This window comes from Phocoena sinus, chromosome 11 (genome assembly GCF_008692025.1).
Source record: "Phocoena sinus isolate mPhoSin1 chromosome 11, mPhoSin1.pri, whole genome shotgun sequence".
Classification (NCBI taxonomy): domain Eukaryota; kingdom Metazoa; phylum Chordata; class Mammalia; order Artiodactyla; family Phocoenidae; genus Phocoena; species Phocoena sinus.
This window is the reverse complement of record NC_045773.1, coordinates 80250115-80263151: the sequence shown is the minus strand read 5'-3', so window position 1 is coordinate 80263151 and position 13037 is coordinate 80250115. Positions and strand designations below refer to the sequence as shown.

The following is a 13037-nucleotide window of genomic DNA, read 5'->3' as shown; positions in this document are numbered from 1 at the left end:
GGTGAGACCCTCTCCTTCAGGGCTCTCAAGGGTGCAGGGGGTGAGGGCATCACACGTACACAAGAGCATATGTGTCGGGTGTTTACTCCACTTTTTGTGAGAGGCTCTGGTTGTGGAAGAAAGTTTGGGGAGGTGGGGTAGAGATTATACAGGGGAGAACTGGTCTGGGGCCAGAAAAGAGGGTGGGAAAAAAAAGGGAGCTGATGGATGGGGTCTGGCTGTGGGCTTCTCAAGGCCCTCCTGCGCTGCTTTCTGCTGCCTCAGGCCCCTCGGGCTGATTCAGCTCCGTGCGCTCCTCCTCTTCCTCCTGGTTTTCTGGGACCTTCCTGGGGAGGAGGATTGGGGAGAATTCTGCACATGGTTCCCAGCACTCCGTCATTTCTCCCCCCACACCCCTCCTTGCTGCCTGGAAGCCCTTAGTCGGAGGTGTCTGGCTTCCTCCACTCACCTCTCCTCTCCTCTGCGTTGCCGCCTTTGCCACACGATGACCCCAATGAGCAGGGCGGCTGTCCCCAGGCCTCCCAGGATCCCCAGGGCCAGGGCTAGAGTTCCCAGCTCCGGCCCTTCCACAGAGCCTGTAGGGAGACGAGGAGAACTGAGGGCACAGCCCTCACAGTTCCTTTCTTGTTGCCCATCCCCTCAGTCATGCTGAGGTCCGTCTGCTTCTCTCTGACTTTATCCAACCCCTCACCTGCAGTTGGCCCCTCCTCGCCTGTTTCTGGAAAACAAAGTCAGAAGGGAAGGCTTCAGTTTGGGAGAAGGCTAGTGGGAGCCCCGGCGGAGCCTTTCCCTTTCTTCAGTTTAGAGGGGAGAGGAGACAGGCTGGGCTCTTCTCTTGGGTTGTGTGGGGCAGAGAAGGCCTGGGTGTGGCTGCACTGAGGGAAGCGTGGGGTGGCTCTCGGGGACAGTGTTAGCATAGGGTAGGGAATTGGAACCTGCACTGTCCCTCAGCCGCCCCCAGGGTCCCTGGGATTTGGAGAGAGGTCTCCTCACCGATGATGCTGACGCTGACAGCATGGCTCTCCTGGGGCCCATGGCTGGGATGGGTGGCCACACAACTGTAGGTTCCCTGGTCCTCAGGCCCTACCTCAGGGAGGAGCAGCACGGAGCTGGTGGGAAGGGGCAGGGGCATGCCCTGGTGGGGAAAAGGGGACAGGAGACTTTTTTTTTTTTTTTTTTTTGCGGTACGCGGGCCTCTCACCGCTGTGGCCTCTCCCGTTGCGGAGCACAGGCTCCGTCCGGATGCGCAGGCTCAGCGGCCATGGCTCACGGGCCCAGCCGCTCCACGGCATGTGGGATCTTCCCAGACTGGGGCACGAACCCGTGTCCCCTGCATCGGCAGGCGGACTCTCAACCACTGCGCCACCAGGGAAGCCCCAACAGGAGACTCTTAAAACCCCTGCCAACACATCCCATACTGCTGTCTTTGCCTCCACATCATCAGATACCCTTGTACCTCCTCGCCTGCCTCGCTCTCCATGAACCCCCTGCCCTCCTAGTTGCCAATGACGTATCTCGCTACCTGCCAGCCCCCTCTCCAGGTCACTCACATCCTTGATCCAGTGGATTTGAGGAGGGGGCTTGGCAGGGGCTTCACAGGTCAAGGTCACGGTACCACCAGGAGCTACTGCTCCACCTTCTGGCTCCACCACCAACAGGACTTCCTCCTGTGGCACAGGCTCTGGGGGTGGGAAGGGGCATGAGGTTGAGAGTTACACCTGTCTATGGTCCCAGTGGCCATGGGCTTAACCCTCTCCTTCCTGAGGGTCATACCTTCCGACAGGTGCTCACCCAAGTTGGGGCCCTCCCCAGTTCTGTGCTCACCCCAGACCCTGAGCTGGACGGGGGCCGTGTGCAGGGCTCGGCGCCGGGGAAGGCCAGGGCTGAAGCTACAGGAGAAGGTGGGGTGGGGAGCTCCTCCCCGGGCTGGGGTCACCATCAGCTCCGAACGGAGTGTGAAAAGCCCTGTCTCAGGGTGTCTCTTGGTCTCTTCCTTCACAGACACTCCTATGGTGGGGGGAGGACAAGGCAAGACATTCCAGGGTGGGTATGGGAGAGAGATCAGAAAGAAGGCAGCTAGGAGGGGAGACGCTGGGACTCACCTTTGCCATCAGGTATCAGGGTTTTCCCATCCAAGTGCCAGCTAAGAGTCCCTGCAGGGTAGCCCCCCTTGGACACACATGTTCCCACCTGGGGAAAAAGTGACCTCATCGTCTTTGAAAATAAGAGAATGCATACACATACACACAGCTACACTCCCCTCCCATTCTCAGGACCCCTTTCCACATCTCGCCTTTTCTTCTACCTTATTGGGGACACCAGCCATGAGTTCAGAGGCAGGATCAACAATTTCTGGCTTCCCAGGAATCTCTGAAGGAGGGAAAATTCCAATCAGAGGCTGCAGCTTTGAAGATACACCCCAGCTGTGGGAATGGGGGCAGCTGAAGCCAAGTTCTCACATGCCAGGGCCCAGGAGTCAAGGGCTGGGGTAGAAGGCTTTTCCTTAGATGAGAGGTGGGCTGTGAACAAGGCCCTGGAACCCTTACGATAGACTCGGACTCGGTAGTTGGACTTGGTCTCCTTTCCATTCCGGCTCATTGCCTGGCACCGGAAAGTCCCCTCATCCTGGATCCCAACAGCCGGCAGGAGGAGGGAGCCGTTGGGGAGGACACGAGCCACGCTATCCCAGGGGCCTCCCTGGGGAGATAGGACCTTCCAAGCTTCTGTCCGGCCTGTGTTCTGGGGACAGAGGAGAGGGGCCTCAACAGTGCAAGCCGTTTGGGAAAGGGCTCATGAGGTAGGGAGGTAGGGAGGTGGGGAGGAGGAGATGCGAATCGTCATTGGTCTCTCCGGAAGTGGGGAGACAGGAGCCCCACTTACCAGTTTCCATTCCAGCTGCTGGGGTGGTTTCTTGGGGTCCCCCTTACAGTTCAGCACCAGTGGCTTCCCGATCCTGGCTGTGATGTTTTGATCCCCTACTACTGCCCCTGGGAGACAGCACCACAATGGAGGGGCAGGAAGGGAGATGGGAGCTAATAAAACTATAACAGGGCGGATGAGGGAGATTGAAAAGCAGTACCGAGGTTCCTGGAAAGTTGTGGGGAGTTTCGGGGACAGGGGCAGAGTGCTTTCTGTGAGGAGGATTGGTGTGGGGGTGGGGGGGCAGGGCTCACCCCACAGACTGAGGACCAGCACCCAGGCTCCAGCTGCTGCCCCTGCTGCCATCCTGCTTCCTTCCCAGGCTCCTGGCTCTGTCTGCCCCTTGCTGCTGTGGCCACCACCCTAGGTGGGGCTTGTACCCTCTCCCCTGCCCCCATCTCCCCCGTCTTGTCCCGTCACAGGGAATGCTAGGAATTCATGCCTCTCTCAGACAAGAGTCCTTCAGGTACTGGGAGAAACAGCTGTCACCCCACCCCTGGGCACTGCCAGCCTCTGGGTACAGCCACATCCATGGGGGTGGGGAGTGCATCTCCTAGGGTTTCTTCATCCCCTCAGGACCCCCAGCCTATTGCACCAGACCACCCAGGGCTACTGGACGACTAGGCGAGGTTGCTAGGCAACAGGGTTCAGGTCTGGCTGTTTCCCATGGAGAGGAGGCAGGGGTGAAACCTGGGGCCTGGGTGGTGAGGGCATGGCCTGGGAACTCGGGGGAAAATCCCGTTTGGGGCTTTATGAGAGAAAAAAAGTTCTCATGTTTTTGAAAAGAATTCTCAACTAAACCCAGGGAAAAAAGAAACTTCTTTATTTAAAACTGCGTTTTTTGTTTTTTTTTTTTTCTGTGAAACTACAAGTTTACAAGTGAGGAGAGAACTGCCCCAGGCCCATGCCTCCCGCCCCCACCCATCACACTCCCAACCTGGCCCCCAGGCCTGCCTAGATCTTTGACGGGAGGGGTTCCCTACTGACAGTCTTGTGAAATCCTGAGGATATTTGAGGGGTTCAGGGCCGAGGGTGGGACAGTGGTGATTTTACCTTCCCTCATACCTGGCTTTTTGAAGCCTCCCTCCTCTCTCTCCCCACCCTCTCGATTTTGGACTGAGGAAAAAAAAAAAAAAAAAAGATACCTCGTTTCTGGGGAAACTGAGGGAGATACATACACAAACACCCCAACCCATATTTAACATATTTGGCAATAACCCCCCTCCCCATTCTTCCCCCTCCTATCTGCAAATAGTGGTTTAAAAGAAAGATTTTAGATGTGTCACTCACAGGGGAAGGTGACATTTGCTCAAAATTACCGAGTCTAGCCCTGCCCAAGGGTGGTGGGGAACAGGCTGGCAGAGCAAGCCCTGACTGCTTCCACACCAAATGCAGCAGAAAGCTGCCTGCACGAGCAAAGAACACCTCGGTGACCCTGGAAGCAAAGGAGAACACCTAAGTGATTTCAGGGGGCAGGCTTGGTGCCCTGCTAAATGTACTTCCTGATGAACAGGAGTGGAGGCAGGCAGGCCTCTTCACCAGTTCTATTTGTTCCCCTTTTTCTTATCATGACCCCTTTGGCTATCACCCCTAATGTGGGAAAGCAAGAAATGAAAAAAAAAAAATCAACGTATTTATAAAAACATCTACTTCCCCAAACTAAATTAAAAATTAAGAACCACCACCACCACCAAAAATCCCCGAAATAAAAATTAAAAAAATACAGATGGATCCCAGGGTTAATTTTTCTTTCCTTTAAAAAAAAGTTCAACCCCAAAGCCCAGTCAACAATTCCCTAAAGTAGCAGAAACTCCCTCCGAGGTAGATATCTGAGTCAGACACTCCCGTCCACCGAGCGATTCTATTGGTTTAAGATGAGCTGCGTATGAGGTAATAAAGCCGTCTGGGGGGGCAGGGGGGTGGGGAGGCACAGGGGGCGTGGCCCATGTCCTCTGTCCAGAAGTCATGTCCCCATTTTTGGCATCTCTGGCTGGGCAGGGCTGGCATCTCCACAGATCCCAAAGCAGATAAGTGGGGTGAGGGAAGGAGAGTGGGGGAGCCCAGAGAGAGAGAGAGAGAGAGAGAGAGAGAGAGAGAGAATAGTTGTACGTGCGTGTATGAGAGAGGAGGAGAGGAAAACTCTGAAAAATAGGATTCTGGGTGCGTGTGTTTCTATGTGAGAGAAAAAGGGGGAGAAAAAAAGGAATGAAAAAGGGAAAAAAGGGGGAGACAGACCCCACTCTCCCCTTAAGGGGCCCCATCTTCCCTGCCATGTAGTCAGCACCCCCAGCACTGAGAGAGTCTGGCCAGGGAGGGGATGACCCCCGTTTGCCCTTCTCTATCTTGTGCTTCTCCTTTGTCTGGGTTTTGTCCTCTGGATGCCTGCGTCCTCTTCAAGAGGTGCCTTGTGAGCCCCTACCCCTGTGGCCCTGAGGGGCGAGATCAGTTGGAAGTGTCAGAATGAACGCTCCCTGGTCCCTCTGTCGGGGATGTCACTGAGGATGGGGTCACAGCCTCCTGCCAGCCACCGTTTGCCTGGAAAAAGAGGCAGACAGTTGAGGTAAGGCTTTAGGAAATCCAGCACACGGGACAGCGCTGCCAGGGAAAAGGCCCTCCCCTCCTGGTGAGAGGTGGAGAGAGGGGCTTCAGGTACTCACCCTCATTTCCCGAGGGCTATACATCTGGCCTCCCCCGAGGTTATCCCCGTAGCCCGCTGGCCCCATCGAGTGTCGGAGTGATTCCACCTGCAGGCAACAAAGGAGGATAGGACACAGTGAGAAGCCTCAAAGGAAAAGAAGTCTCATATCCTCAAGTAGGGAAACTGAGTTTGGGAAAGCCCTACTCAAGGCGAGATGGACCACCTGACCTGGGAGGCAGAGTAGGAATCTCCGTTGAGCCCGGGCATCCCCAGAAACATGTCACCGGATCCTGAGAGATTGAAAGAGCCGCCAGAGCCTTGGGGGAGCAGAGGGGGAATTAGGGAAGAGTGTAACAGAGCCTGTGATGGCAGACGGGAGGCTCATCACAGCTCTCAGTTTTCAAAAAGCCCCCTGAACTAGCTCTCTGGGGGTTGGGCCACCATACGCAAATTCTCTACCAAACAACACTGCAACACTCAGAAGGAGCAGGCTGTTCCTGAGCCTCCCCTGGCCACTTGCTGGAAGAAAGGCAGAAGTAGCTTCACTAGAGTGGCCTCTGCCCCCTGATATCCCCACCCCATCTCAGCTTGGTCCCTCTCACCCCAGAAGGCCCCCTCTCTGCTACGATCCCGCCTAGATAGGAAGTTGGAACAAATGCAGGAAGCGCGCAGAAACAGCCAGCCAGGGTGGCAGCGGGATCCACCTGCGGAGGAAGGGGGCGTCGGGGAGCTGGTGCGGCTGTGGCCTCCCTGGGTGACTGACACAGCGGTCTTGACGGCATAGATGTTTGCCTCCTCTTGGAACTTTCCAATATTTTTCTTATAGCGAATCCGCTTGTTCCCAAACCAGTTGGAGACCTGTGGGGTGTGGGGCAGAAAGGAGGGTCGGGTGGAAACCTGTCCCTCTGTAAACACCTTAGTCAACAGGATTGGAGAGCGCTGTGCCCCCAAAGCCCCTCCCCACGCCTCCCCAGTACCTGAGAGACGGTGATCCCGCACTTCTTGGCGAGCTCCTCCTTTGCCTCCTCACTAGGGTATGGGTTACTCAGGTGGGAGTAGAAATACTCATTCAGGACCTCAGTGGCCTGTTTGCTGAAGTTACGGCGTTTCCGTCTACAGGGGGGAGAGGGGGTGGTGAGGCAGGGCCACCACGTTGATCAACTCCAGAGAGCACCACTGTCACGGGGTATACGGTGCTGTGTTGCACAACCTGGTGGCCCAGAGGCTTGGAGGACGTGAAGGGGCTGGGGGCTGGGGGCTGGGGGCTGGCCTGGGGCCCCGGGCCGCACCTGGCGTCCAGGAAGCGGGACCGCAGGATCATGACGGCCTCGCAGGTGCTCTGCTTCAGCTGCATCTGGATGGCGCTGAACTTCCGGTGGATGATGCTCACCATGCGCTCCATCTCCTTGGGTGCCACCGGCCGCGTGCGGCTCTGCTCCCTCAGCAGGTTCATGACGTGAGTCGTGAACTCGTTACACGCCTGCAGGGGGGGCCCGTGGCCTGGTGAGGAGGAGCCCCTTGGCCTTGGCATTCCCCCTAAGGGCCTCTCCCTCCACCCACTCCAGCTTCCTCTCCTCACCTGCTCATACTTCTCCAGCTCCGAGTGGTAAATGTGGCGGATCTGCGCAAGTTTGCTGCGATAGTCCGAGTGTTCGATGGAGTTGTCAGGGGACACGCCGCCTCCGGAGGCGGCGGCGGCCGCAGCTGCTGCGGCTGAGCCACCCCCTTTCTCAGGCCCGGCCACACCCTCTGCCAGAAGCATGTTGTCCAAGCGCATCAGCTGTGGGTCCACAGGCTCCTCCTCTTGGGAGCTTCGAATGCTGAGGCCTAGCGTGCAGGCGAGTGGACTTAGGGACCCAGGGACCCCACACCCAGCTCTCAGCCCTCCTGGTGCCTCCTGGAGACCCAAGCCTCCAGGCCTGGGTTCCCTCCCAGGCGCCCCCCTTAGCAATCTTCCTGACCCACACTTTCCTCAGGGCCCCAAGTTGTCAAACTCGTAGCCCCAGTTCTATAGTGAACAGGGTTCTGTCCCCAGAGTTGAGGAATCAGAAGGGGTGACCCACGTACCAGTTTTCTCCTTGATTTCACACAGGACGCTAAAGAGAGCAGGCTTCATTCGGTGGCAGTTTAGGGCGTGTTTCCTTGGGAGGAATGGGAGAGAAAAGTTGAGAGGCTACAGAAATGGGGGAGTGGGAAAGACAACCACAAAACGACACACCCATGAGGCTAAGAGAGGGGAGCCTGGGAGTAAGGGAGGTGGTGGGTAAATCTGTGGTGGGAGAAAGCAGGATTGGAGGCCGAATGGAGTCAGGAGGTTCTTGGGAAGAGCTCAGCTCCCAGAGTGTGGAGACATGGGGAAGCTGCTTGGCTTTGGCTGGACAGAGGGAAGGTGCAGCAGGCTAAAGGCACCGTGGCCGGGTGGAGGTTGTGGGAGATGGTCTAGAAGCGTACAGAGGGGATTTGGGGAATGGCTGCAGAAATGAGAGATGGGGTAAATTTCAGCGGAGACAGGAGGCTGGGGAGGAGTCAGAGTTTGAGGTGCCAGAGGGGGCTAGGGGTGCTGAGCTAAAGTGGGTAGTTCAGTATAGAGGTGTGTGAAGGGTCCTGGGACCGAGCAGGCTGGGAGGCTCTGATGCTCCTAGTGTCAGCTGAGCAGGGGCAAAGGGTGAGTGAGGGCCCTTGGAGGCTGGGCCATGCATGGAGAGAAAGGGTCACAGCCCTGGGAAGGGGTGTGGAGGCCCCTAGGATGAGGGTGGGCTGGAGAGTTAGGGGAGAAGACAGCATAGCTGTTTCTTAGTCTGGGAGCCAGAAGAGGGCTCTGGAGATGGAAAGATGTTCCAGGGGAGAGAGTGTGTGTGTGTGTGTATGTGTGTGTGTAGGCGGGGGTCAGTGACAGGCCGGGGTGGGGTGGGAGTGAGACCATCTAGCGTTCCCCTTTTTGAAGGTTTCAGGGACTGGGGGTGAAGGAAGGTTTGAGGGGGATCATTTATCTTGGGGCTCCCGGGAGTAAGGGGAGGAGAGAAGAGCTGTAGTATCCTGGGGAGGGTCCTGGAGTTGGGGAGCTCCCAGAAGATTCAGAGCTTGTGAATGGGGCTTCTGCTGGGTCTGTGTGGGGACCGGGTTGGGGGCACTCACTTGGCCTGGGCCTCGTCCAGGCTCTGGTCGGTGATGGTCATTATCTGCTGCAGAATGTCCCCGATGTCTTGCTTCCCTCGGCCTCCCGGGACCCCCCCGCTACTCCCACCGGGGTCTCCACCACCGGGAGGTTCGCCAGGGCCCCCAGGCTCCCCACCCACCAATCCAAGGCCCCCCCGGCCCCCGCCTGGAGGGGGCGGCCCCAGCAGCCGCTCGTCCATAGTTGGGGGGGGGCCCTGAGGCCCCCTCCCTGCTCCGCCCCTCCCCCCCCCGCGCCTGGTTACTTCCCCCCCAAACTCGCTGGGGCCGCTGCTCCCTCCGCCCCAACCCCCGCCCGTCTCCCCCGCTCCCGGCTCTCCCGGGGGTTCACCCCGGCCCTGAAGGGAGACCTGGGGTACCGTCTGGGCCCCCCACGGGAGACCCCGGCCCCCGGCGGCGGAGAAAATGGAGCCGGAGAGGGAGAGAGAGAGAGAGAGAGAGAGAGAGAGAGAGAGAGAGAGAGAGAGAGAGAGAGAGAGAGAGAGAGAGAGAGAGAGGGAGAGAGAGAGAGAGGGAGAGAGAGAGAGAGAGAGGGAGGGAGGGAGGGAGAGAGAGGAGAGAGAGAGAGAGAGAGAGAGAGAGAGAGAGAGAGGAGGCCCAAGCGGGGGTGTGTGTGAGAGAGAGGGAGGAGGGAGGAGAGAAGAGGGGGGGAGCGAGGGAGGAAGGCTGGGGGAGGGGAGCCGGGGAGGAAGAGGAGGGGAGAAAAGAGGAGGAACAGGGAGGAGCTGGGGGCGGAGAGAGACACACACAAACGTAGGAACGGAGACGAGTGGAGGAGGGGAGAGGGGACGAGGGGAGGAGACTAGCCCGTGGGGAAAATAAGGGAAGGTCCCAGGGGCTGGACTTCTGTGGCCTTGAAGCGGGGGCGTGTTGAAGGCTGGGGGGCCTTGCACCTGGGTTCTGAATCCGGGATCTAACTGATGAGGACTCTGGCCGCTGGAATGCCTGGGTTCACAGACAGCTTAGTTCATATTTCTTATCCTAATGAATCCCCTCCCTGTTCTACTTAATTAAAACCAGGAGAGGGGGGCTGGGGGGATAATTAGGGAGGTCTCCAGCCGCTGCCTAATGAGCCAGTAATTAACCAGCCAGGGAGGGAAGCTGGCCTCTGGCCAGACTGGGGAGAGTGGTGGCCTCCGGCCTCACCCTCCTACCCTCCACCCCGCCACCCGAAACACCAGTCTTCAGTCCAGAGGGGAATTACATTTATTCATATAACCAAACATCAGACAGCTCAGAACAGCAGTGGGAAGGGAGGGTGGGCAGGGCTAAATGTCCATTCACTGCCTGTAGGCCCCTCAGTCCAGGGGCTGGGTGTGCCGGTGATGGAGGTGGGAGAACAGTCTTTATGTCTTTTCTGTGCCCTCTCTTCCTTTCTTCTTACTGAGAAGGAGGGTGGAACTGTCTCTCAGGTGAAAACCTTGGGAGATTTGCCTTTCCTCTGGGAAATGAGCCCCTCAGATCCTGCCTGGTGGCTTGACTACGGGGGGTGTCCCCACAGTTCAGGACAAAGACTCTCAGCCACTCCCTGAGATCAGAGGAGAGGGTGAGGTGTCCCACTGTGGCTGGGATCCTCTCATGGCCTCAAGCTCCTACATACTTGGTCATGGTGGGAGTTCAATGTCCATCCTACCTTGACTATTCCCAGGGTTTGAGGATTTCACCCGCTCCGGTTCCCAGGAAAGGTGGATGAGGGCGATGAATACTGAGATTTCTGCTGGGTCTTCCAGTCTCTGGTGCCCCTGCCTGGCAGGGTTGAGGGCATGCAGTGGGCTGCCCAGCTTTTGAGCCACAGGAGTGCAGAGGGGCTGGTGGGGCTCAAGTCTCAGCAGGTGTGTGGGGGGGGCTGGGACCTTTGCTCCTCCATTCGACCCCCACCCTGAACTCTCAGCAGCAACTCCAGGAGCTCCTGTCCCCCCGGGGGTAAGGGAGGCTCTGACCGCTGGGCTTCCATCCGCTGGCTCTGGAGGAACGGAGGGAAGGGAGGTTGTTGGTGAGGTTCTAAGAGGAGCAGGGCTTGAAAGGAGCCAGGGCTGGTGTGAGGGGCTGGTGTGAGGACACCTGTGATGGGGGTAGGGGGAGTAGGACCTGGCAGGGCAGGGGGGCAGATGCCTGAGGAGAAGGAGGGGTAGGACCCCCAAAGAGTACAAGGGCCAAGAGACCAAGAAGCCTGGGTCTTGCCTCCTGGTGGGGAGGGGATGGGTGTCTCACCTGGTGACTGAGGATGGTGCTGTAGAGCTGTTCTCTGTCCTCAAGAGGCCGGGGCGGGGCTTGGCCTAGGCTTGGACGGTTCTGGGGGGGATGGAAGGTGGCCCTCTGCTCTTCTAGGCGGCGGGACTGGGCCTCAGCCACCAGGTCCAGAAGGAGCTCAGTCTGCAGGGAGAGCAGGGAGGCCGAGCGGGGCCCCAGGGCTGGGGAGAGGAGGGGGAGGGCTCAGACACCCAAAGAATTTGGCAGACAGCAGTGGTGGGTGTGTGTGTATGGGGGGTCAGAGCTAAGGGGGTGTGATGGGGAATCCGGAGGAGGTGGGGAGAGAGCCCATGATGGATTGGGCCTTGGTCATGGGATCACGAAGGATGTGGGCACCAGGGTCAGGGAGCTCCTTGGGTGGGTGGGGGTACCTGTCTGGCGGGACCCTGGAGGAGGAGGGGACGGAGGAGCAGATCGCCAAGGCCGATCGCTGGTGTTCACAGTGGGCCAGCCATGCTCATCCTGATGGGGGCCCTGATGCTGAGAGACATCCGTTCCAGTCAAGTGGGGGTGGGGTGGGCAGAGGGCTAGGCCAGCAGCCCGTTTCCTCTCTCTGCGTCTCTGTTCCTGCCTCTGTGCCCAAGCCTGTCCAAGTCCCTTGAGTCCACCATTACTCAGTCTCTGCCTCAGGTCCTCTCACCTCCCTCTCTCCCAATGCCAGCCTCCCCAACCCGGTGCCAGCTCACCTGCTCGCCATCCTCTTCTTCCTGGGGTCTCTCAGCCTCCATCCCCTGGAGGGGAGAAACCGATGGGGGAGGGGTAGCTGGGATTTGGGAGGAGGGCCGGAACCCTGAGTTCCTGAGGGGAGTAGGGGCTGAAAGGGGTGGGGGTGAGCCGGGGGCTGGATGCCTGGGTACTGAGCAGGAAGCTGGGTTCCTGGTCAGCACCCCCCCGGGCCCCGCCCATCCCTGTCAACTTCCTCCAGTTCTCTTTTCCCACCCAACGGCTTGCTTGACCTCTCTCGCCCCGGGGGAGCACAGAGACTGGAAAAACTCCTCCAGCTGCAGTAGGGATGGGGGTTCAGAGGGGGAAGGACTTTTGGCTCTCTCATCTCCAGAGCCTCAGGAACCCCCTAACCTCCTGCTCTGTTCCCTCCACCCCCCTCCTCCCCTTCAGTTCTGTCAACACAGGAACTAGCTACAGAGGAAGTGGTTTCACTCCTCAGAATCCCCCCCCCCCCACTCCTTACCCCAGGTACCTTCCCTAAGAAGGACCTGCCCCCTGCTTCCCAGCTTCCCTCAGACTTATTGGGTCGGGGAGGGGCATGTTTCCAGTGGGAAGCAGAGGATGTCAGGCCCTCAAACATACATATACCCCTAGCACTGTGTCTAACAAATATGTGTTAAATAGTTATCATTGCCCTATACGTGCTTAGAGTCTATTTAGGGCACAAAATATGCACCAAACGTAAGAGACGCAGGGGAAGCTTTCCTTTCGTCATGAAATGGAAAAGGGAGAGGGGACCGCAGCCTGCCCTGGTCTTTGATCAATGCTGGTCAGGCTGGCTGGCACCAAGGTGGGAACAGGACAGAGACATTTGGGACCTCTAAATGGCAGCCTGTCATGTTAGCTGAGTGACTGAACATGAAATATGATGAAAAGGTCAGGTTCTGCCACTTAGGGCTTTGCAATCTTGGGCAAATACAATCTCTGTGCCTCAGTTTCTGAAGGAGTAAAATGGAGGGTTTTTTTAATAGCGTTGATACAAGTATCAAATGTGATAAAGCATTTGGCACATAGTGAATGCTCATAAATGGTAGTTATTATTCGTTTTCAATATGCTTCATGTCTCCGTGTCTCAGGTCTATCGCCATGAAAGAGGTATAACCATATTGCTGAATGGTGGTTAAAGTTTGAGGTGCTCTCTCCATCTCCCTCTACATGAGGCCTCAGGAATCTCCCAAGTGGCTATAAAAAAATGCCCTTGGAAGAGGGACAAAGAGTATGCATGGTTTAGTGTGTATGTGTGATTTCTCATTGGGCTACTAGAGACTCTTGCCTTTAGATGATACCCTAAATTAACATAGGACCCCAAATCTACTCATTCCTGCCCTTA

At 57.6% G+C, this 13037-nt stretch overlaps 3 protein-coding genes across 16 annotated transcripts; all 3 read right to left on the bottom strand.

Annotated features, from left to right (window-relative positions):
• Positions 1–68: 68 nt before the first annotated feature.
• On the bottom strand, positions 69–3590 carry AGER (advanced glycosylation end-product specific receptor). Of its 12 annotated transcripts, none has more exons than XR_004352267.1 (11): positions 3174–3590; positions 2881–2987; positions 2547–2739; positions 2306–2370; positions 2103–2190; positions 1825–2007; positions 1551–1681; positions 994–1083; positions 692–718; positions 449–575; positions 69–326 (listed from the first exon to the last, which is right to left on the bottom strand). XR_004352267.1 is itself a non-coding variant. In XM_032649466.1 (11 exons), the coding sequence occupies exons 1-11, from the start codon at positions 3223–3225 to the stop codon at positions 230–232; spliced, it is 1263 nt and encodes a 420-aa protein (XP_032505357.1). In that variant the 5' UTR covers positions 3226–3590; the 3' UTR covers positions 69–229. The 12 variants fall into 12 exon arrangements, 9 of the variants coding, with proteins under 9 accessions (XP_032505357.1, XP_032505360.1, XP_032505354.1 ...); XM_032649466.1 differs by having other exon boundaries at positions 994–1135; positions 1774–2007; XM_032649469.1 differs by having other exon boundaries at positions 994–1135.
• Positions 3591–3725: 135 nt separating this feature from the next.
• PBX2 (PBX homeobox 2) lies at positions 3726–10502 on the bottom strand. Of its 3 annotated transcripts, none has more exons than XM_032649479.1 (9): positions 10365–10502; positions 7625–7698; positions 7137–7384; positions 6847–7037; positions 6535–6670; positions 6262–6415; positions 5786–5874; positions 5577–5663; positions 3726–5454 (listed from the first exon to the last, which is right to left on the bottom strand). In XM_032649479.1, exons 2-9 carry the CDS (start codon positions 7671–7673, stop codon positions 5362–5364), a joined length of 1047 nt encoding a protein of 348 aa, XP_032505370.1. In that variant the 5' UTR covers positions 7674–7698; positions 10365–10502; the 3' UTR covers positions 3726–5361. The 3 variants fall into 3 exon arrangements, with proteins under 3 accessions (XP_032505370.1, XP_032505368.1, XP_032505369.1); XM_032649477.1 differs by lacking the exon at positions 10365–10502 and adding an exon at positions 8693–9247; XM_032649478.1 differs by lacking the exons at positions 5786–5874; positions 10365–10502 and adding an exon at positions 8693–8933.
• Positions 9904–11709, bottom strand: GPSM3 (G protein signaling modulator 3). The gene is made up of 4 exons (XM_032648926.1): positions 11668–11709; positions 11353–11461; positions 10943–11142; positions 9904–10694 (listed from the first exon to the last, which is right to left on the bottom strand). Exons 1-4 carry the CDS (start codon positions 11707–11709, stop codon positions 10557–10559), a joined length of 489 nt encoding a protein of 162 aa, XP_032504817.1. The 3' UTR covers positions 9904–10556.
• Between the last annotated feature and the right edge of the window lie 1328 nt (positions 11710–13037).